Source organism: Myotis davidii, unplaced genomic scaffold (assembly GCF_000327345.1).
Source record: "Myotis davidii unplaced genomic scaffold, ASM32734v1 scaffold233, whole genome shotgun sequence".
Lineage (NCBI taxonomy): Eukaryota > Metazoa > Chordata > Mammalia > Chiroptera > Vespertilionidae > Myotis > Myotis davidii.
In genome coordinates, this window is record NW_006285917.1 from 86,708 (window position 1) to 110,457 (window position 23,750).

General features: G+C 45.3%; 1 protein-coding gene across 1 annotated transcript in view; it reads right to left on the reverse strand.

Moving 5' to 3' along the window:
* Window positions 1-2,778: 2,778 nt before the first annotated feature.
* Window positions 2,779-23,750, reverse strand: part of NCKAP1L (NCK associated protein 1 like) — a 44,861-nt gene continuing 23,889 nt past the window's right edge. Inside the window, exons 21-31 of the mRNA XM_006756930.2 lie at window positions 21,348-21,566; window positions 19,750-19,880; window positions 16,245-16,342; window positions 16,004-16,097; window positions 15,770-15,852; window positions 15,384-15,464; window positions 11,749-11,842; window positions 10,301-10,417; window positions 9,854-9,963; window positions 7,237-7,326; window positions 2,779-4,164 (exon numbers count right to left, since the gene is read on the reverse strand). Of these exons, the coding sequence (XP_006756993.1) occupies window positions 4,033-4,164; window positions 7,237-7,326; window positions 9,854-9,963; window positions 10,301-10,417; window positions 11,749-11,842; window positions 15,384-15,464; window positions 15,770-15,852; window positions 16,004-16,097; window positions 16,245-16,342; window positions 19,750-19,880; window positions 21,348-21,566 (1,249 nt within the window). The 3' untranslated portion in view covers window positions 2,779-4,032. The remainder of the gene's footprint in view (window positions 4,165-7,236; window positions 7,327-9,853; window positions 9,964-10,300; window positions 10,418-11,748; window positions 11,843-15,383; window positions 15,465-15,769; window positions 15,853-16,003; window positions 16,098-16,244; window positions 16,343-19,749; window positions 19,881-21,347; window positions 21,567-23,750) is intronic.

Sequence of the window (23,750 nt, forward strand, 5' to 3'; positions counted from 1 at the left end):
CCATTCATAGGCTTAAAAGTCCTGCTATTCTTCTCTCCCTGTCTTTTCCTCCTGTCCCCTGCCCCCACTTTTCCCAGGCTCCTCTGCCCAACCTCCTTTCTCTCCTTTTCCGCTTACAAACTGTTCCTGCCCCTACCCCTGCCCCTTAGAGACCGTGCCTCCTCGCTCCCCTAACCCACAATCCCTCCCAACAAGCTTTGAGTTTGATAGAGACCAAAAATGACATTTTGGCAGTGGTGACGGATGGATGTGATCTGCCTCCTACGGGAATGCTATTTCAAGGGGAGCCCTCACAATCCTCTCCTTCCAAAGTGACAAAAGAAAAGCCTGCTCCTCAATCTCTCCAGAGCTGCAAACTCAGCTCAAGTTAACTTCTCACTTCCTCAACCTGCAAGGTGGCCTGCTGCTCCAGCTCCCTGTGCAGGTGGGAGGGAGACTGCTTGTCAACTCCTTGAAGTGTGGGGGCTGCGGGGGGGGATTCATCTTCATCTCCTTTGATGACAGGTACTTAGGAGGAGCAGGAGGCCCTGTGGGGAGGAGGACTGGAAGAACACTCTTCCCCCCAACCTCGTGAGTGCATCTCAACCATGTGCCAGCTTCTTCTCAAAGTGAAACTTTGTTGGAGAAGAACTGATACAGGCATAAGGACCTAAGGTTAAGGAAGTCTTGACTTGAGCTGGGATCTCCCTCTCCCGGGTACAGCTCAAACCGCAGCTGTTCTCTACCTCCTGGGCAGAGTGCCAAAGATAAACCCCCTTGTCAAGGCCGCAGACCCACTGCATTTAGAGGCTGCCCTCACCTGCCCAATGGACTGAACACCATCGTGTCTTTAATGCCCAAAGGAACGGGAGCTCCTCTGCAAGCATCTCACCAACAGGCCTGGTAGGAAGGATAATTCCCTCTCATTGCTGCAAACAAGTTAATGGAGATTGTAATGAAAACACTGCACTAATGAAAACGCTGAGGCTACAGCCTACTCTGCCTGCAAGACAAGCAATCAAGGTCAGAATTTCTCCTGGATACTCATGCCTCCGTTCCTTTTAGGCCTGAACAAAGAAAGCTGGGATCTGAGAGCAGAAAGCAGTTCACAGTTGATTGTGTCCTGGGCTGCAAAGGGTCAGAGACCATCCTGGCCTTTCTGGAAAGCAAACTGCCTAAAATGCTGAGAGGTCCTGTTAGCTCTAGGCATTCATCTTTTGTTTCCAGAGGTTACGGCGATCTTGTCCTAACCTTCTCCTATGTTTGCTTGTTCTAGGGTCTCTGGATGCTAACAACTAAGTCTTCCCAGAATAAGAGGCAGTCTGGGCAGGGAGAAAAGGTCTAGGACTGAGTATCAGACTCAGCTCCCAGGTCTAGATGTACGACCTTCATTAAGTCACTTAACATCTCCGAATCTGTTTACCGGCCTGAAATAAGGAAGCCTCCCCTGCTACCTTGCAGACATATCATAAGGATGCAAGAACACTTTGAAAAAGTATATGTGGTAGGGAAATATATGTGTAGTTATATGTTTATAAACAGATATGACAAATGACATTTTCAAAAAGGGAAAAGATTTGTGTTGCCAGGGGTCCGGGAAGGGGAAGAGGCTGCAGGAGGGAAGTAGGTGTTGTTATAAAAGAGCAACATGAGGAATCCTTGTGGTGTTGGATCTGTTCCGTATCTTGATCGAGGTGGTGGATACATGAACCTACACGTGAGACAGCTGTACAGAACTACATACACACAGAGAAATGGGTAGAGCTGGGGAGGTCTGAATAAGCTCAGTGGATGGTGTCACTGCCAAGTTCCTGGTTATGATAGTATACTATCGTTTTTGAAAAATGTTACCATTGAGGGAAACTGGTAAAGATACACAGATCTCTCTGCATTAGTTCATTGGATTAACTATTTCAATGTAATTTTTTAAAATATATTTTTATTGATTTCAGAGAGGAAGGGAGAGGGAGAGAGAAACATCAATGATGAGAGAGAACAATTGATTGGCTGCCTCCTAAACGCGTGTGCCCCCCACCCCCACCCCGCCCACTGGGCGTGTGCCCTGACCGGGTATCAAACTGCGACCTCCTGGTACATAGGTTGATGCTCAACACTGAGCCACGCTGGCAGGGCTCAATATAATTTTTAATTTAAAAAATAAAAGATATTATGTCTACCCTCTCTTCCCCTGCGGCAATTTGTGTTTGGTCCTCTGGGAGGCTCCTTGTAAGCAGTTCCACATGTAGATGAAAAGGGGGTCTCCATCTCCTCAAGATGGTGACCCCAGCAGAGACGTGTGTGTAAGAGAGGTTGTTCAGATACTTTTGAGCCTTCCCTTCCTCATCAACTTTGCCCTCCGTCTCAGTAGGCCTGACCCTGAATCACTCCTACAGTGGTTCTCAACCTTCTGGCCCTTTAAATACTGTTCCTCATGTTGTGACCCAACCATAAAATTATTTTCGTTTCTACTTCATAACTGTAATGATGCTACTGTGATGAATCGTCATGTAAATATCTGATATGCAGGATGGTCTTAGGCGACCCCTGTGAAAGGGTCGTTCGACCGCCAAAGGGGTCGCGACTCACAGGTAGAGAACCGCTGCCTTAGAACATAATGTCCTTTCCGCTGCAAGGAAGGACAACTTGCTGAGGCAGGAAGCAGGATCCGCTGTTGCTTCTATCCTAAAGAGCAGGCAGTTGTTGCTAAGAAAAACTGGGGTACTGATTATGGGTGCCAAGTTTTAAAAGTATGGACTAAGCCTGGGTCTCGAGAAATAAAAATCAAACATGCATACAAAGTCCAAAAACAGCTATTAAATAGCTTTAATAAAAGCCAGATGGTTTTGCTGAAAATCAATAATTGCTTCCCTTTTATCGGGGAAGTCTGAACACGACCCTGATTAATCAACTAGTTAATTATTTGCCATTCCAACCACTCTACACCTGTGACATCTATGATCTGTTGCTCAGCCTCCCTGGCAGTGGGTGCACAGAAGTGATGCAATGGAGGCCAGTGTTTCCTGCCATGGGGTTAACCAAATCTAGTTTAGTGCTATCTTGAATGCCCCAGGCTTTGTGACACTTGAAATTCTAATTAGGGCAGAAAAGGGCTAAGTTGAAACAGGTTGTACTCCCTCAAGTATACCCACTCTACGGGCTCTATAACCTAATGAGGTCTGTGAAATTTAAGATGTAGAAGAGAAATCCCTGCCTGGAGCAACAGCTGTACCCAAGACGACAAGGGGATTTGGGTTAAATCAGTCCCTCCGGATAGGAGGAAGAGTACCCCAAATGGTCCAGGAAGGAAACCACATGACTCTGATCCAATTTGTCATGTGACCTAGAACTACCTAGACTGACCCTCTGGTCTGGGTTTTGGTGATGTCAGGAGGGGTGAAAATTAAGCAGATGGGAGAACTTACTTGTTACCCACAAAGTGTGTGGGGCAGGTGAAAAATTTGGGGGTAGTGAATATCTCTCATTGCCCATGTAGGCAGGGGAGCTTGAGGCAGAGGAAGAGACCTATGACTCCTAAAAGTGACCCCACAAAGGAAAAGAGGGGTTCCTTTGCTATGACTTTGTAGTAAGAACAGGCTGAATATTTGCTGAACACGTTTGGGAAAGGAAGAGAGGAGATAATCGTCCTAATGAATGTGCAGGAGACAATAGCAGCTCCAGTGGGAGGATTATAAGCTCATTATGGTTTAATATGATGATTGATCATCTCCGTCCGCCCGCAGAATCCTACAATAGTGATGAAGGTCGTCGGAGAGACCCATGCCAGTCAGAGCTCAAGCTCTACTCACCAAGAAACAGAAATATATTTGTACTCGTTTCTTCATTGTAAAAATTCACACTCTTGGCCCCATGCCCCTACTAACTGTCCTCCATTCCCCCAGCCTGCCCCACTTCTCGATGATTTCTCAGTCCTAGACTGTTCGTCCATATGCCTGCTCATCTGCTCTGGCTCCAGACCCCCCCATTTCCCCACCCCTTGAGAAAATGCCCACAGCTTCCAGTATGGCATGGGTGTAGGCAGGTTCAAAGGGCCCTTCAGTGGGCACTGGTCAACACTCGGCTCAGGTGGTAGGCTCGAGAAACCTCCCGATAGGCATTTCGAAGCAGGACATAAGGGAAACAGGACTCCAGCATGTCCAGGGTCAGAAAGGAGGACTCCTCTACCACCTGGAAGAGAAGAGGCCAAGAGATGAGAACCTCAGGTAGGGCATACCTCTGTGACACCTGTTCTCGTCATTCAGTCCCCTGGGCCCTCGGAGGCCCTCCCAGTTACAGTGAACAGGGTTCCAAGTCACACTCCCTTGTCTCCCCGTCTTGGTTCAGCTCTAGGAAAGTAATGTGGCCCCTTCCCCTCCATTATAATGGCCCTTGTCCCCCTCCTCAAGGTTATATGAAGGGCTCCGAAACAGAAGGCAGGAAAGAAACGCTCCCCTTGTGGCAGAAAAGCCCATTCTCTCCTGTTCTGGATACCAAAGCATAGGCAGGTGGGCAGCACAGCTGCAGGTAAGGATGAGTAAAAGTGATCATGACAAAGCTTGGCAGAGAAAGAAACAATGGCTGTTTCAGGCCAAGAAAGGGGGGCCTAGAATCCCCAACGGTCCTCTTGTGCTGGGCCTCAGTGTCCTCCCTCCCTCAGTGCAGTGCTTGTGGTGCAGTAAGGATGCTGCATAAAGGAGCAGGCATGATTAATTAGTTTAATTAGAAGCTTATGTACTGTGGTAATAATCCCAGCAGCCCCCACAGCCAAGCAGAAAGATAGATAGATCAAGATGCCTGGATAAGAAAGGGTAGGAGGGCATATTAGCCAAGAGCTGTTCAACTTATCCTTGGGCTGGAGGGTCCCTGCCTCTGAGAAAGGAACAGGATGTCTTTCCTTCAGTACTCTCCTCAAGAGGTTTGGGACTAAAAGACACACTCTGGAGAGAAGTGTCCCATATCCTCTGGCAATTCACACAGATGGGGCCTCCCCAATATGGCTGGTGTTTCAAGTCCTGAAAATTCACTCAGAAAAGAGATCCTACCATATCTACTTTAACATGCTTCTCTCTCTGAAGTCCTTTTCAGGCTTTAACATGTGTAAGGCCCTGCTATTCTCGAGCACACGCACACACAATGCACACAACAGCCCCAGAAGAGCAGACGTTGCAGGCTGAGGGGAGGAAATCTGCCAGTAACACGGTGGCTCTGGTCTTAGGTTGGCTAAAGGAAAGAATTTTTTGCTAGGCAAGACTTTGAAACCTTAAGCCAGACAGAGATCAGATCTCTATTCCAGGATACAATCCTCGGGTACAGGGAAATGAGTGACAGCTTCAAGAAGGATTCACTGGCCCAAGACTTCCTATTCTTTGCTCCATTAAGCACAGAAAATAACCGGGCTCCTGACTGGAAGAGATTCATAGTAGTGGAAACAGCCCTAGAATGAAGGCCAAGAAACTTGTAGTCCCAAATCTGCCTGTATATCTTGGGGGAGACCTTGAATGTCATCTTTCTCTCCCTGTCCTCGGTTTCCTCACCTATGAATTGGAAGGCCTGGACTACTTGCCACGATCTGGCCTCATTCTGACATCGAAGATTCCACGATTCTATGACCGAGTCATCTCTTCTCCCTGTGAAACCCAGGAATATGCTGGCAATACTGGGGTGGGCACTGCCCAGGCTTGACAGCCAAGACAGAAAGACTAGGATTTGGGGCCACATGAGTAGCCTCTTCTATCAGAATACAGCTCCTTCCCCTTCAGTAATTTCCAATTGCTCTGTGGAAACATTTGCATTTAAATTGCTTTGCAGCAGCTAGGCCCTCTGTCACTCTCTCCAATAAAAAGCGCCTGGTTAGGACCTAGCTCTCTGTTCCCGCCACTCTGCAGGCCTCACTGCAATGCCACAAGGGGCAGCCGCCTCCTCACACTTTGGGGCCGGTGGGGGAGGAGGGAGCAAAGCAGAAGGAAGAGGTCAGGCTGGGTGGCAATACAGAATCACCTCCCACCCTACAGCGGTGAAAACTGCCTGAGAAAATGAAGAGACATGCTTAACCATCCAGAAACTAAAATGATAAGCAGAGAGAGAGAACTAACATTTCTTGAGCATCTATTATATACTAAGCACGTTCACATATATTATTTCATGAATACTAACCACTCTAACATAAAAATTATTGTCCACTTTGATGGACAAAGAATCAGTCTCACAACGGTTAATTAACTTGCTCCAAAAATTGTGCTCTCTCTAGCACAATACTAGCATTTGCCCTCATTTGCCTCCTCTGTCCTCTCACCCCTCACCATACACACTGCCACACACATCCCTCATGTCCATTCTTTTCTCCATCATAATCCTTAATCAGCCCAACCTAGGCCTTTGGCCGAAGGAGAAAGTGAGATATGGATACCACTCAGTGCCCATATATTTAAAGGAAACCAGGGGCAGTCCCAGGTATGCCTGCTCCTAACATTTGTGGTCCTGGGCCAAGAGTCCAAATGGAAGGCCACATACCATATGGCTAAATAAATCAAATAAACTACTAGTATACTAGTCAATATTTCAACCTCCAGGTGGGCATATCCTCTCCCCATAGGCCAGAGGAGGGCCCAGGGCAGGAACCCCTCCTCCACAGCTAAGTGCAATATTAACCTAGAGAATTGGACTTTTTGAGCAAAACAATGAGTAAGTGTGTTGAGGATGGAAACAGAATCATGGGGAAAAGATTTTCAAAAAATTAACTGAGTCAGAGTTCCCAGAACTTTCTGCCAAAGCAGGGAAAAGCGCACAGCTTGTGAAGAAAGAAGAAGAGATAGCAGGAGCTGCCTAATGCCAGGCTCCCGTGGCTCCTAGCCTTATAGCTTTTCATCTAAGAGCCCTTCCTCCTCAGAGCCCTCCTCCCCCTCCCCCAGTTCACTCTTCAGGACAAGAAATTAGGTGGTAGGAAGTGGTCAAGAAAAGCCAAATGTGCACTGGGAAAGTAGTTATGGCGGAGGGACACAGCTGCCCCACCAGGTCAGACTCTAGAGAACATTGCAGAAAAAGGGCCAGGAAGGCCCTGTCCTGCAGAGATGTCCTTGAAGACTCTACCTTGAGATTACAGGACAAGTCTAGAATGTTAATCAGAATATGAAACCTAGACCCAGAGGATCAGGCAGAATTAAATTCTTAGTTAATGCTTTTGAGTGATGACAATACCAGGAACCAAAAGACCCTCTAGCTCTCCTCTCTCTTTCACCAGAGCAACTTAAACCAGATACATACCAAGCGCATGAGCAGAGAAATGGATTCCCGATTTCTGGTTTTAATCTTGTCAGTCTCCTGGCCCAGCTGCAGGAGGCTGACGGAAGCCACCTGTAAGGAAAGAGTTTGTAAGGGAAGCAGTTTTTTATGGAGGTCAGAGTAGGACAGCCTCAGGCTACAGGAAGTGAAAAGATCAAGGAGAAAAGTTAAGAAGGGCTGGAATGTTCCTGGAATCTCAGGGTGGAAAAGCGGCAAATTCCCTAGGTTTTAGAGATGCACGTGGCATGTAAGCCAGCCAGTGTGGACAACAGGAGGGAGTCTGGGGGAGAGAGGCAAGGGGGAGGGAAGAACCTAGAACAAAGGCAGGTAAAGCTGTATGCAAGGAGATTCATCTCTTTTCCTAGGCAGCCTCCAGACACCACTGTCATCGGCTGTTTACAGCTGACTCCCCACCAGACTAGAGACAGAGCCTGGCCTCTGATTCAGACACAGTCCGCTTGTTATTCTCCTCCTGTCGACTCCTGAATATCCGTCCTCTCCATTCACCTCTGGGTCCCCAGCAAGTCAAAGAGGTGGGGAGGGGGGATAAACATGATTAATTGTATCCCAGACTCAGATTTCCTGCATTTAGCAAACAAAAAGGGTAAAAGGGAAACGTAGAGATCTGGTGTAAGTCCTCTTTATATATATAACTAGAGGTCTGGTGCACGAAATTCATGCATGGAGGGGCGTCCCTCAGCCCGGCCTGCACCCTAATCCAGGACCACTGGGTCCTAACCACTTACCTACCTGTCTACCTGATCACCCCTAACCACCTCTGCCTGCCAGCCTGATGCCCCTAACGGCTCCCCTGCGGGCCTAATCACCCCTAACTGCTCCCCTGCCAGCCTGATCACCCCCTAACTGAGCCTTGGGCTGCTGGACAGCCACCATTGGAGGCTTGCCTGAGCCTCGGACCGGCCCTGGGCGGCTGGGCGCCCATCCCTGGTTTGCCGAAGCCTCAGGCAGGCCCTGGGCGGCTGGGCAGCCACCATCCCTGGCTTTCCTGAGCCTCAGGCCATCCCTGGGCAGTGGCAGCCACCACCCGTGGCTTGCCTGAGCCTCAGGCAGTCCATGCGGCTTTGTCTGGAAGGACGTCCGGATGGTTGTCCGGAATACATCTGATTTAATTAGCATACTACCCTTTTATTAGTATAGATATGCTCAGAGTCCATCTGTCAGACTGGCTGTTTCAGTTTAAATAGAGACTCACTCACTAAGCTTCCAAGTCCCTGACATATACTTCTTAAGACAACGGTATGATTCCTAAGAGAATATGACCTACTGTGTTTCCTCCTGAAAAGAGGCAGATGAGGCCCTGATTCTTAAGTCAGGACCATGTTTTGTAAATGAATAAGCTCCCTATTGCTAAGAATGCTCAAGGAGACGGTGGGTAATGGACCATGTATCAGAAGTGTATGGATGTGATTCCTCCATGAAGGGTTTAGAATAGAAAATTCCAGACCTTTTTAATAATGGAAAGAGATTATACTTATTCCATGTTTTTCCAGAGGCAAAGCTAAGATCAATGGTGATAGTTATAGAGAGTCTAACTTTGGATAAAATTTGTTTTAAAACAATTTTTTTTAATAAATTGGACATAGCCTAAGGTTGTAAACCCCAGACCCTAGTAATAATCTAGACCAGTGGTTCTCAAAGTGAAATCCCAGGATAAGCAGCATCAACATAACCTGGCAACTTATTGAAAATGCTAATTTTCCAGCCCTGCCTCTAATTCACTAATTCAGAAATTTTCTAGGTGGTTCTGATTTATGATAAAGTTTGAGAATTTGAAAAAGGTTTGTCCTTTTGTCAGTATTAGAGTTGGAAAGGGCCTTAAAAAACTCAGTGTCTCTCCAACCTTATTGTGCTTCAGATCTCCTGGAGATTTTATTAAAAACAGAGACCTGGCCTGGCTGGTGTGGCAGTAGGTGAGCATCAACCTATGAACCAGGAGGTCACAGTTCGATTCCTGGTCAGGGCATATGCCCAGTTGCGGGCTCAATCCCCAGTAGGGAAGTGTGCAGGAGGCAGCCATCAATGATCTCTCTCTTCATTGATGTTTCTATCCCTTTCTCCCTCTCCCTTTCTTGCTGAAATCAATAAAAGAATATTTTTTATTAAAAAGAGAGAGAGAAATAAAAAATAAAAACAGAGATCTGGACTCACCCTGGGATATTCTAATTCAGTAGAACTGGTATAAGGGTTAGGAATCTGTATTTGAACAAGCTCCTCAGGATCCTAATGATAAGGTAGTGAATGGTGGATTTAGTTTAACTGTCTGCCCTATTTAATAAGTGAAAAGACTGAGGCCCCAAAAGTTTGGCTCTTCAGAGGTCATACAACTTCTTACTGGCAGATCCAGAACCTGAACTTAGATTTTTCTGACTCTTAGACCGATGCTCTTTGCAAGCATTTGGGCAGAGGCTGAAACACTAGCTGTTAGGGAACTTTCACAAAGTGGCCTCTATTTACTGAATGAATTAGATGGGAGGTTAGACTCCAAAGCCTGCTCAACAATAACCATCTATGGATTTAAGTCAAACTAATTCTCACCAGACTTTGCAACCTTCCATTCCTTATCACCTGACCCACTCACCACCAGAAATTCCTTGAGGTGAGTTTCAATGTTCTTGTTGTAGAGTGTGAAGAGTGCAGCAGACACCTGGATGATGGCTTTGGTCAAGCAGTGAATATTGTTGTTGTAACCTAGGTTATTATTGATAGAGGGGGAGAAAAACAGAAGCAATTAACAAAGTGAGTCACCCCAGGCTGACCAACTGAGACGTTTTCATTTTTTCAGTCTGGGTCACCCCTATGTAACACCTATAGGAGGCATCTGCAGATTAGGAGAAGGATATTCCTATGAAGTTTCACTGGAATTGACTTTTATGGATAGTCCATTCTCAAGTACTTTTTGAAATAGAACTTTACACCTGGGCCAGAAGTCTGTATTTTCCAGATAGATACCTATCTCCATCTCATCTCCCTGCCCCAGGACAGTAACTTAAACAGCACTGGTTCCTCAACCCTACTCCTTACTTACCATCCTTCTCGATGCTATAGAAGGAAGAAGGGTCTGTGGCAAGGAGTGGGAGGGAAACTGCAAGAAAGATCAAGAGCAGGCAGGCCACCTTATATTCTTCTTCAAGGGATGAAGTATCTGGCAAGAAGGAAAAGAGTAGAAGTAAGGTCGGCCATCAGGATTCCTGATTCCTCTACAGGGGTTCTGCTTCACAGAGTTACTGAGGATCACATAAGAAATATCTATGAACATCTATATATATAAAAGCCTAAGCAACCATTCAACCGTTCGACCATTTGACTGGTAGCTATGATGTGCACTGACTACCAGGGGGCAGACACTCAACACACAAGCATGAAAACATGAAACAGACTGATGAATCTCAGAGGGAAGGGGGTTGGGGGAAGAGTGTCGAGAGATTAACCAAAGATCTTGTATGCATACTAGAGGCCCAGTGCCTGTGGGGATAGGGCCAAAACTAGCAGTCCGACATCCTCCGAGGTGTCCCAGATTGCAAGAGGGCACAGGCCAGGCCAAGGGACCCCACTGGTGCACAAATCTGTGCACCCGGCCTCTAGTACTTTATAACAGTGCACAAATTCGTGCACTGGGCCTCCAGTACTTTATAAAAGTAGTCACCAACCTTTCGGACCTCACAGACCACCAGTGGTCCACAGACCACCGGCTGGTGACCACTGCTTTATAAAGCACTATTGGCAGGTCATTTATTGCTGAAGGGGACAGGATTAGCCTCCACTTATAATGAGGGGCCTAAGTCCTTGGAGGCTTCCTCTGGTGACTGAACAAAGCTCTTAGCAAAAGGCTCTGCTGACAAGCAGTCTGGGGACACTCTATCACCTGTGATGAGGTCAAGAGGCAGGAAGTAAAGACAAGAGTCTCATCAAAACCAGGAGAGAAGGAGGACCAATCTAGAAATTTTAAAAGGGCTTAAAACCAGTCCCTTGATCCTGAGTGTGTATAAGTATAAATGTGCTAATCACAGGAAATGTGTAATGGAAAATATGAGAGACAAGTGGGAGACCTGGGGAAGAAGTGAGCAGTGTCATGGTGATTTTATGGGAGGGGAGAGAACAAGATCACTCTGGGGAACTAGATGCTATACCACACAACTCAGCATGAAATTATGTACTACTGTGTACTGTTCTCTCATTTCATTTGCATTCATCTTATTTCCCCAACCAGATTATAAATTCCTTTGAGCACTTGCTAAGCATCAAACAGACTCTCAATACTTTTTAGCTGATTGACAAGTCAATTGATTGGATTCTAACTAGAAATCCAAATTGCCTGTGTAAATATTTTGTGGGAATTAGGGACCACACTTTAAGTCTTTTCTTAGTTACCAGTTTATATTCTCTGAATTCACAATCCCAAACAAAAGGCTGCTTTGACATTGGCATTTTCCCACCCCAAAATATGGCCCAAGCCCTCCCTTTCCCCAATTTTACCAGCTTTCAGATTAGCAATGGCAGCCACCAGAGCTGGGTCGATGTCACAGCCCACTCCTGCAGCAGATGCCAGCTCAAAGATACTCAGGGTCACCTGGTAGAGAAGAAAACAACATTCTGGAGACAATTCCCAGGAGAGAAGTGCTTGGCAAAAGCTACAGAAAGTCAGGATTCCTAGATGACAGGTTTTAAACTTTTGGTGTACTATCACCTTTTCTAGGTATTCCTTCATAGCTCTAACTTATGGGGGTGGGGAACCCAAATGTTTTAGCTTGTCATTCACATATGCCATAGTACAAATTTACTGTCTTGACCTTGTGGACAAAAAGGAGTCACATGCTAACCTGACTATTCAAGAGACAGGCTACATGATGGCCTTGCAAATTCAAAGACCTAAAGAACTAGTCAACACAAAGGATGGTCTGGAAATTGAAACTTTTTTAGCCCAGCCAGCGTGTCTCAGTGGTTGGGCGTTGACCTATGAGGTCACAGTTCGATTTCCAGTCAGGGCACATGCCCGGCTTGAGGGCTTGATCCCTAGTGTAGGCCATGCAGGAGGCAGCCAATTAATGGTTCTCTCTCATCATTGATGTTTCTATCTCTCTCTCCTTCTTCCTTCCTCTCTGAAATCAATTTTTAAAAATTTTTTTAAATTTTAAAACTTTTTTAACTAAAAGCAGTTTATAGTGAGTAGTCATGTCCTAGGTAGGTATCGTCCCTGACAAAGGTCAATCTTTACCTTACCTGAGCCTGTCTATTGTCTTTTGCTTCTACAATAACATGTCATTTTATAATGTCAAAGTAATTTTTCTTTTTCTGAACCCCTCAAAGCAGAGGCACTGCTCTGTGGGGACCACAGATCCCTTCATTGTTATTGAGTTAATTGTTTACAGTTAACTATCCTGCACCTACCTAAGTAAAAGACGCTTGTGTCTATCATTTTACTTTTTTAAAAATATATTTTATTTATTTTTTACAGAGAGGAAGGGAGAGAGATAGTTAGAAACATCGATGAGAGAGAAACATTGATTCAGCTGCCTCCTGCACACTCCCCAATGGGGATGTGCCCGAAACCAAGGTCCATGCCCTTGACTGGAATCAAACCTGGGATCCTTCAGTCAGCAGGCCAACACTCTATCCACTGAGCCAAACCAGTTAGGGCTCATTTTACTTTTTATACAACCCAGAGGTCTCTCTGCTTTGCTTTCTCCCACCTCCATAATCTATCACCAATGGATTTCATGTAACCCGTTACGTCTTCTCTTTTGATTGTAATATATAAAACAAGGTGCAAAACTGCCATTTTCGGGAGCATCATCTCAATCCGTTGAGAGTCTGCTTCCTGGCATTTGTCAACAGGTTGGCTCAAAGAAGCTCACAAAAATTCTTTACAGGTTTGAATGTTTCCTATGTTGACAACCTTATTTCCCCAAACACTTCCTACAGTCAATATAGCAAGGGTAATTTATTCACTTTCCAAACTACAATTTACTTCCTTACTTCCATACTTTGGTTCATATGCTTCCCTCTTCCACAGTGTCCTTTCCCCTCCTCTACTTATATCTAGGTGACACCCATTCCTTGAGGCTTAACTCAAATCTCATATTCACTGTGAAGGTCTCCCTGATTACTTCAGCCCAAATGCATGTCTCCCTCCTTAAATTGTTACCAGTGACTTAGCCCTGGTCATACACACCACCTGGTAATTTCAGTTGTCTTTTCAGATAGGAGGTGAAACATGACTTATCTCACCAACTAGATTATAATTCTTTTTAAAACTTTATGGCATGGAGAAGAGAGAAAAAAGGCTTTGGAGTAAGAAGATCTGGTTCAAATTCTAAACTTACTAAATGTGTGATCTTAGCTAAAAGTTACTTAACCTCTTTGAGCCTTAGTTTTCTCATCTATAAGACTGGGGTAATAGTACTCACCTCAGAATTCTTGTGAAGAATAAATTAGACAACACGTGTAAAGTCTCTATCTACCCTAGGGACTGACGGAGTCACAAATAAACTAATAAAAATTATTCCTTTCCCTTCTTCCTTTATCTCAAAGCGAGGAACATTTCTTTTTATCCTCTCTAATTTTTAACACAATGCTAAGCACACAGAATGCACTCAATTAATATTTATTGATTGATACCCGAATCCTTCAATGTATTTAGAATCAAGTTCCCAGGATCTAGTCCCAAACCCTCCACTCCCACACCAAGTATTTATACCCCTCTTGACATTGAAAAAAAAAAAGAAACCTTTAAAAGTTCTGAGAGAACAAGGATAATTGTAGACAACCAAGTAGAGTATCGTATGCAAAGAACCCCACAAACAACAATATACACACACTTTGCTTATGGTACTCGACACAGAAGGCAAACCTTAGCTACATTCTGCTTTGTCCTTTAAATTCCCTACTAACTAGATGATCCTGCTTATGACAACCATGGCCTGAGATCAGGGACCTGATCCATGACGTGTGGTTTTCTGGATGAAGAAAGGGATGATTGAAGGGGTCTTATTTTCTCTTCTAATCTTTTTACCCCCTGAGGCAGTAGCAGAATCTCTGATGGACAGGTTCTCCCCTCTCCACCTCTACCTGCTTATTTTCACAATTAGGTAGAGCCCAAAGCTCAGGGCTTCCTAGGAGATATCACCTAGACAAGCTCCTGACAGGCTAGAGCATTTGGTCCCAACATCAGCAGCTGCCAGAAATCCAGGCTCGCCATAAAATCAAAGACTGGTCAAAACACGCAGCCATCCAGCGAAACATCGCCCTCTAACGGTCCCCATGACCATTTGACCCTTACCTGATTTTACACAGACAGAGAGGGGTATTTTCCAACTATTTTGACCTAGAGGTAAGGATGTTTTTCTTAACATCTAACTTTAATTCTTCCTGTTGACCAATTTCCTCTTAGCACAGATCTCCCTCCCTTAAAGGAATCAACAAGAGAATAGCCTGCCCTATGTGTTTTGAAGGCCTTTGTTCCCAACCTTCAGCTGTATTTCCTGCATAAAATGCTTGTTTGTTCCAAGTGATTCAGAAGACAAGATAATGCAAGGAGAGGAGGGGAGCGGGGAGGAATGTTTAACTTGGGGTGTCTCCTAAGCCCCTCTTTCTTTCTCCATCTCTGTAGTGCAGAATGGGGCCTGAGGCAAGTGACACAGATAGAGGAACCAGAAAGTTTCGAAACTAGTAGGAAAAATAGGCCAGAAAAAGAAAGGAAACTCTGACAGCAGGCAGGGTGGGTGGAAATGAAAGGAACAAATCTTTTTATAAGAAGTACCTAAGCTCCTGACTAAAGAGAGAACTTGTGTGCACATCTTAAGTGAAAACCTACAGGTATTGTCTTAGAGCATACCCCCCTCCCTCCTATAATGTTTCCCCAGCCTCAACAGGCTCCCACTTCTCTCCATCCCCACATGCCTCCCCAGCTCTGCCCTCTCTCTCCAAGAATATTTGTCTGACCAATGCCCCTCTCTCTATTCATAAAATCTCCCCCAGTGTTTTCCTATTCAACTCCTGGCTCATCTCTCTACAGTATTTCCTCAGAGCCCTCTCTCCCTTATAAGATCCTAGCTACATCCTTTTTCAATAACATATCTCCCCACTGGAGTCCACTTTGTACTCCACTCTACCTTGATGTCTGTGTCTGGAGTGACGAACTCTTTCAGGCACTCGATGGGACCCATAAGGAATGGGCAGTGGGAGGAGAAAACCTGGAGGAAAGAGAACATAGAGGAATTAACAGACAGTGTCCAGTGCCTTCAAAAACAGGTGAAAACAAACAAAAGGGGGGGGGTGTCTCAGCTTAAATAAGAACATCAGCTTAAACAAACTCCCCACCCTCCCCTCATGCCTCTAGGTTTCCTCAACTCATCTATCCCTAGAGATCTTCCAGGGCCTCTACCAAAGTAAGCTCCTTTCTCCTCAATGCTCACCAACCCTTTCCACAACTTCTCATACAAGCCCTCCCCACGGAGGTGTCTGGGATTCTGTGGCAGCCCTCACTCCCCCAACACACCTCCCGAAGTCCCTCTTGGGCCATGGCCCGAAAACTGAGAATAACTCCAATGATGGTCATGCGCTTCAGCACATTATCAGCCCCTGAGGGGAAAGAAGAGTGTTAGAGAAGAGAACACAGAAGAATAGTGATGGTTTTGCTTCTTCAAACCAAGCTAGCCCCAGATCCCCCAAAACCCCTGTCATCCACAATGCTTTTCCCACAATTCCTTTTCCCTTTAGGGGAGGTGCTCACCGGTCAGCTGGGGCAGCAGAGAAGCCATCAAGTCCGCCTTGCTAAAGTTAGATCTGATCTGAACAAGTACATCCATGTTTTCCACCACTAGCTTCTGCAGTGGGGACACAGAAACATTAAGCATTAAACATTAAACATTAAGGAAAAGGCAAGAGCCATGGTACATTTTCCCCCCAGTCTCCTACTCCTGACCCACTTCCACTGTGGCTAAACTTTTCACCCGGGTGTACTTCCACAGTACCTTCAGCTCCACAATCTGCGAGGTCACATGCCACATCAGGTTTTCACTCAGGAACTTCATGCCATAGGGGCCCAAGAGTTCAGCCAAGGCCCGCATCTCTGGAAAAGAGTTTCAGAGGTCCCAGGTGAGGCTCTGAGGGCCCTGGAGCATTTGAATAACAGCTATAGGGCAATTTGAACATTTAAAATGTTTTCAGCAAGGAAAGGAAGTAGGAAGTTGAGGAGCAAAAGTGACCTGATATCCTGCATTAATGTGACAGATCTGGCCTGCCTGTGGGACAATTTACCCTCTTCCCATTGGTACTCACACCAAGACTTACCACAAATGATAACTATTTACTTTACATTCTTATAAGAATCTATACTTTCTCAAGTCCTTTATGTGGTACCTGGATTTCACTCTTGCTGGACCAGTTGTTGTAGCTTTACTAGATGTAAGGCCTTAAACAGGTCATTGACCCTCTCTGAGCTTCAGTTTACTTTTCTGTACAATGAAGAAAATAATATCTACCCTAATAATAATAAAGTTGATACTAGAACAAATAAGATAAATTTATAATAAGAAACAGTATAAAAACCTTAGAACACGATAAAGATATATAGAAATAAGGGCTTTTCTGATCATTATTAGCAGCTCTCTGAGGTAAGTATTTAACAAACAAGGTGGGGTTAAGTGGTGTCCAAGGTCACTTAACCAAATCAAGAGCTGGTACTAGAAACCTAGCACATTGCCTTATTGCCCCTTCCTGTGTCCCAGCAGATACCACAACTAGTTCCTTACCTAAGGTTTGGCTTTTTCTATGTTCCTCCCTCTACTTCCCTTAATTAACACCTCACTGTCCAAGTTTTCCAATTCTTAAGCTACCTTTTCTTTTTTCATAATCAACATATATCCCGAGTTCCAACTGTTTTTCCCTCAAAATCCTTCTTCCTCTAGTCTGCCCCAATGCTTTATCCCTCCCTACCCAGCCTGCTTTTGGCTCTTTGTTAATCAAAGAAAGCTACCTGGGAAATCCCATGTTAGAAACACCAATGACAAATTCAGATAGGGAGGAGCTCTAGTTGTGATAGCCTTTGGGTGTGGACTATCCCAGCAAAGAAAACTATAAAAGACCAGAAGTAACAAGAGACCAGTAGGAAAAAAAAAGTGAGTTTAATAGATAGTTAATACAATTTCAGAAGAAAAAGAAAATCAAGGCTCCACACCCCAGTCTTGAAAGCAGGACCGGTTGACCTCCTGACTGAGGTCAATGATTGAGGACATGGAACTGGTCACAGCAGCTGACACAGAGCCTTGTCCAGAGCAAATACATTTCTAGAGTCACATATTTACAGTAGGAAGATTAAGTTGAGAACTAGAAAAGGATTTCCTAACCAGTCAACTTAGATAATGCTAAAATGGTTGACAAAAGGGAAAGGGGCTGAATTGTCTTCTCTGGAGCAGATGGAGACAGATTGGATCTGCCAAACCTCCTTACTCTAGTCTCTTCTACTTCAGGCTAGTAACCTTAGGGCATCCTCCTCTTTCCATCTATCTATTTTTGGAGTAGCATTGTCCCATTACCATGGTAACTCAGGGAAATTGGGGTGGGGGTGGCAGATTGGGGAATCGGCATTATCTCCTGCTGCTTGTCAGTTGTCAGCAAGACCTAAAGCTGATTTTAGATGCTGCCTACAGTTTGTGGGTGGAGTTGATGAGAAGGGGACACCTGAAGTCTCCAGCAGATGAAGAGTATGGATGGAGTCAGAATGAGCATAGGAAGAAGGCAGAGCTGGAAAAACAGAACTGCTACTCTGACTCTGATAACATCCCTAAGGAAGGGGAAGAATGGAAAGGGCAGGTCACTGAAACATCTCCTACCTATACCAGGTACCATGCAGGAGCTGTGATTTTTATGGAGGTGAGAGGAAGAAGAGTTCATCCATCAGTCAGTAAAACAAATCTATGAAAAAGGATCTGTATGGCTCAAAGACCTCTTTAAAAAGAGAATGACTTCCCAACTCATTCACTACACACTCATTACCTGGCTCCCCTTGAGACACAAAAGTACTTCTATACACTGGGAAGCAGCACTATATAGTGATTAAGCACCCAGGTTCTGATGCCTTGAGTTGAAATTCCAGTTCTACCATTTATGAATGTGTGACTTGTGGCAAGCTCCTTAACCTCTCTGCGTCTCAGTGTCCTCATCTGTAAGATGAGGGTGATAAGAATATCTACCTGAAGGCTCTTGTGAGAATTATATGAGTTTATACACAAGAACACTGACAACTTAGCCCACAATAAATGCCACCCATTATTTCATCATCATTATTAAACATCAATAATCTAAGCACTCATTTTAAGACTCTAAAATTTATCCCTAAGAAAGAAGATACCTTAACATTAGATCAGTGTTTAATAATTCCAAGCATACCCTAGCTCAGTGGTCGGCAAACTGCGGCTCGCGAGCCACATGCGGCTCTTTGGCCCCTTGAGTGTGGCTCTTCTTTCCCCTCAATACAGTATCTCTGTGCATGGGCCACGATGTTTCAATCGCACTGTACATGCCCGCCCGCATGCGGTATTTTGTGGAAGAGCCACACTCAAAATTCTGGTCAAAGGCACATGCTTGGGTTGTGAGCTCAAACAATAGGGGGCTTGCAGGAGGCAGCCGATAAATTCACTCCCTACTGGGGATGTGCCCGCAACCAAAGTACATGCCCTTGACCGGAATCGAACCTGGGACCTTTCAGTCCGCAGGCCGACGCTCTATCCACTGAGCCAAACCGGTTAGGGCTGACCCTCTCTTATCATTGATGTTTCTCTCTCTTTCTCCCTTCCTCTCTGAAATCAATAAAAATATATTAAAAATAATAATAATAATAATTCCAAGCATGAGAATATCCTCCTTACATTTATCTTTTACTCTTCATTATATGTATGTCCTACTATTTTATTCTTTGGGAAGATGGAAAAATAACTATTTACTACCCTTCAAAAAATAAATCCTTTCAGGGACTGGAGTACCCCTGCCCCATTCCCAACTCCCCTCATTTACTTTTTTCCTTTTTCTTTTTCCCCTCTTTTTAATATATTTTTATTGATTTCAGAGAGGTAGAGAGAGGGAGAGAGAGATAGAAACATAAATGATGAGAAAGAATCATTGATCGGCTGCCTCCTGCACACCCCACACTGGGGATGGAGCCCACAACCCAGGCATGTGCCCTGACCAGGAATCAAACCGTGACCTCCTGGTGCATAGGTCAATGCTCAACCACTGAGCCATTCTGGCCGGGTCTCCCCTCATTTTCCCTCTCCACCTTCAACCCCCAGGCCACTCCTCAATTCTGGGTCTTGCTTAGAATCTTTTTTATTGCCCCTTAAGTGGAATTTAGCAGAGATGCTGAGAGTTTAGAATGAGCTTCTGGGAAGATGAGAGAATTTAGATAAGGCCCATAGGCTGAGATACTGTATTGAGGGGAAAGACTCAGCTCCTAGAAGAGGCAACTAGGCCTGGGCTTACCAGAGATGTCAGAGAACTCCTCTGCGCTGAAGTGTTGCTCCTCCTCTCTGGGGAGGCTGACGAAGGCCTGCATGGCTGGGGAGAGAATGATGGTCCCACTGCTTGCCTGTCTAAGCAGACTTTCTAGGTACCTAAAGGGTTGGCAAAGAAAGCACAAAAATTAGTGTTCAGTCCCTTCTCCCTACCATTGCTCCCTACCACTACCACTGGGCTCCGGAACAGAAACTCCACCAAAGGCTGGGGTGGAGAGAAGAGATTCAAAGAAGATGTAAAACACCCTAATTAACATCCCAAACCATTGGTGCAAAAACAACTAGCAGTAATGTAATTCCACCGTGCCTCTAATCTGCAGGGCTATCAAATGCACTCCCCTCCCTCAGCCCCTGCTCTTTTCCAGCCCCTGCACTCCCCTCACCTTTGGCCTTCCTCTGTCAGGTAAGGCAAGCCCAAGATGACAAGAAAAAAGTTCCTACTAATTGGGCTCCTCTGAAATATACTTAGCTTCAGTCTCTCCAGTGAGAATGTTGGACTGAAAACCTAGGATCTTGGAAGTGGATCTCAAGTCAAAGCGCCTGGACAGAGAAAAGCCCCAGGAACATGAGTCATCTAGTCTCCAAATATACCCTCCTGACCTCAGAGTAAGCTGAGAAGGCCTCCAGCCATTGTCAGCAGAGGAGGGCCTGGACAACCCATGCCACTCATCCAGGCACTAGCTCTGGGTTTATGTCTCAAGCTAACCACGGTGGACCAAACTCACTCACTAAACGTGAACTGTTTTTAAAATTTAAACTAGTTGTTCAGAAGTTTGAAACTGATGATGTCACATTAAAAATAAGGATTTACTAGCAGTTGGGCAGCGAGCAGGAGGAGCTAAGTGGCCACTGCCCCCTTTAGAGAGGCAGGCCTTCCCCAACTACCCAGAGTTCTCACCTAACCCACAACACCCAGGTCCCTTCCCTCCTGGGTCCTTGTTGGCATTTGTATTTGCAAACCTAGTCTGTCTTTCCCCCTACTCAAAGCGTTCTTTCCAGCCTTATTGCTGAGCTGACACTGGATTAAGAGCGCCACCCAGTGGCTTGGGGAGGTAGAAATCCAGCTCCTTTCTAACCTTAAATCTCAAAGGACATTTGGCTCCTACCTCTGGTTTTGGGGAGGAGGCCCCCTCCCTGTTAAGAGCAACCCACTAGGGAAATGGTCATATCTGGGATTGAAAAGCTAGTGTTCCAGAGAGATAATGTTAGAATGGTTTTCAGAGGAAGAAGTTGGGTGAAAAGAGTAACAAGAGAACTTCAGAAAGAGGACGAAAGATCATTTGAAATTAAAACAGAATCCAGAAAAGGAAGGTCAGGAACTGGAAATTAACAGGAAAAGGCCCAACTGTTACAGAGTAGGTCGGTGGATGTTACATGGAAGATTAGAAAGAAACCTCGTGGTGGACAGAAGGGAATCTGGGCTGCCTCACCCTCAGTCGTCAAACAGAAACAAGGTTTCATTTGAGGGCTTGTGACCCTAGGAGCTAAAATACTTGGATCCGAGTCCTGCTGTAAGGAAAAAGTGTAACAAAGAGGTAAGGCAGAGAGAGGATGAGCAACACTGACCAGTTTGTGTAGAGAGTGGTGATAGTCTGCTCCCCACATGAGTCCAGTGGCTGTGTCTGCTGTAGGAGGGCATTGCGGATGACTCTGGAAACATCAGCACCCAAAATCTGGGCCAGTGACTGTATGAAACTGATGTATGCTTTGACTCCTGCCAATAGCTCAGAAGGCCTTGCAATCTCCTGGGTTGTGGCATTGTAGCCAGCCAAACACACAATGGCTCTAGGTGACAAAAATCATAATTACAATCAAAATGATAAACATAGTAACAATTATCACATTTACACTGTGATCCAGGTGCTGTGATATGATTTCACTACATACATTATCTCATTTAAACCTCATAACAACCCAATAACATAGATACAATTATTATCCCCATTTTACAGAGGAATAAACTAAGACACAGAGATAGTAAGTCACTTACTAATCTGTGAAGACCACATAGATGGTAAGTGGCAGAGCTAGGACTTGAATCCAATAACATTTGATTCCTAACTATGCTCTTCTGCCTTCTCTGGAGAAATTAGGTCAGGTGGTAAAAGACCTGGGCTCCCAAATATCATCTAACTCTACATGAGGGCTCATACCATCCGCATTCGCAGGACCAATCACTGTCAGAAATGGAAAAACACACCTAGCAATCCTTGGGAGTACAGTTCTATTCCTTGTGGTCAAATAGGATGCCAGAGCTGGATGAGGAGCACAGTTGGCTGGCATGCAGCTATAGCCAACCATAGAGAAGGTGGGATAACCATTCACACTGTGCCGCAGGTCCTTGAAGAATATATGTTTGTTTTAGCATTGATCTTTTCATTGAAAAATTGATGAGATGCCATAGGTACTTAACTCTTGTTTATATGGTAAAACTGGAGGCCCAGTCACAAATTTGTGCACGGGTGGGGTCCAGCCAGCCCGCCCTAATGGGGGTCGATCGGGCTGGCCGGCAAAGGCGGGGGGGGCACATAGGAGGGTGGCCGGCCAGCCCCATCCCCTATTGGGGTGGGGAGTTGACTGGAGGCCAGGCCAGCTGGGGGAAGGGGCCATGGGCAGTTGGGGGGGGCGGTGATCAGGGCCCCAATCGGGCCAGTTGGCCTCCCCTGTGTGCGTCATAGTGACCGGCTTTTATATACATAGATGGTTCTTACATGTTGTTCACTTGAAATCACAGAAAATACCAACTATGTTAAATGAGAACTTACTGTATTATTTTAGGGGCACACAGGAACATCCCTTCCCTCTGCACCACCATTTCCTTCCAAAATACCTTCCTCAAGAACCTGAGAATTCAATCCTAAGGCTTTTTTCCTTGTTAAAAGGTAGAAACATAGCACTTTGCCAAAGCCTTTGTCAGTCATTTGCACCTCAACATGAATGAGTTAGTCAGATTCTTCCTAAAGCCACAGATATCTGGGGAGCTTTTTGTTTTGGTTTTGGGAAAAATATTTATGGTAGGGAAGAAGAAGGGAACAGGAGGGCCTGCTCCCCAGAGAAACCTGAGGGGGGGAAATACAGAAGGGACAGACTGGGGGCAAGCCTAATCTATTTTAGAATTTTCATTGATGCCAAACCTCCAGGCCAATGTTGGGGCTGTAGGAACAGTGATGTCAGTAAAGAAAGTATTTGAGAAATTCAGGGAAAACTAGACTATCACACCCATGCCGCTCCAAGGCCTAGAAACCACTGCCAGCTTTTCCAGGTTTATACATGGACAATTATTGACTTGTCATCTTCTTGGTGTTGTTTATGCACCTGAGATACTTCTTTCCATATAGCTAGTGCATAGGATGAAAAAAAAAAACAACTAAATTTGCTGTCACACAAGCAAAATCTAATTGAAAAATAATTTGCATCCCCTACAATGAAAACACAGACTCCTAACTATCTGCTCTCCTCTGTCCTTGCTCTCTTAGTGCAGCCACAGTGATCCTATTGAAATACTGAGTGGAATCTCGTGCTGCTCTGCTCAAACCCTGCCATGGCTCCCCATCACACTCAGAATAAAAGCCAAAGTCCTTACGTTGACACAGAAGCATCTGCACAGTATGCCGCTCCTCCAGCCTCTATAACCTCACATCCTATCCATCTCCCCATAGCTCCATGGTTGGCAAACTGCAGCTCGTGAGCCACATGCGGCTCTTTGGCCCCTTGAGTGTGGCTCTTCCACAAAATACCACGTGTGGGCACGCACGTACAGTGCGATTGAAACTTCGTGGCCCGAGAACCCAGAAATTGGCTCGAACCAATATGCTCAATTAATATTTGACAAAGGAGGCAAGAACATGCAATGGAGCCAAGATAGTCTCTTCAATAAATGGTGCTGGGAAAATTGGGCAGATATATGCAAGAAAATGAAACTAGACCACCAACTTACACCATATACAAAAATAAACTCAAAATGGATAA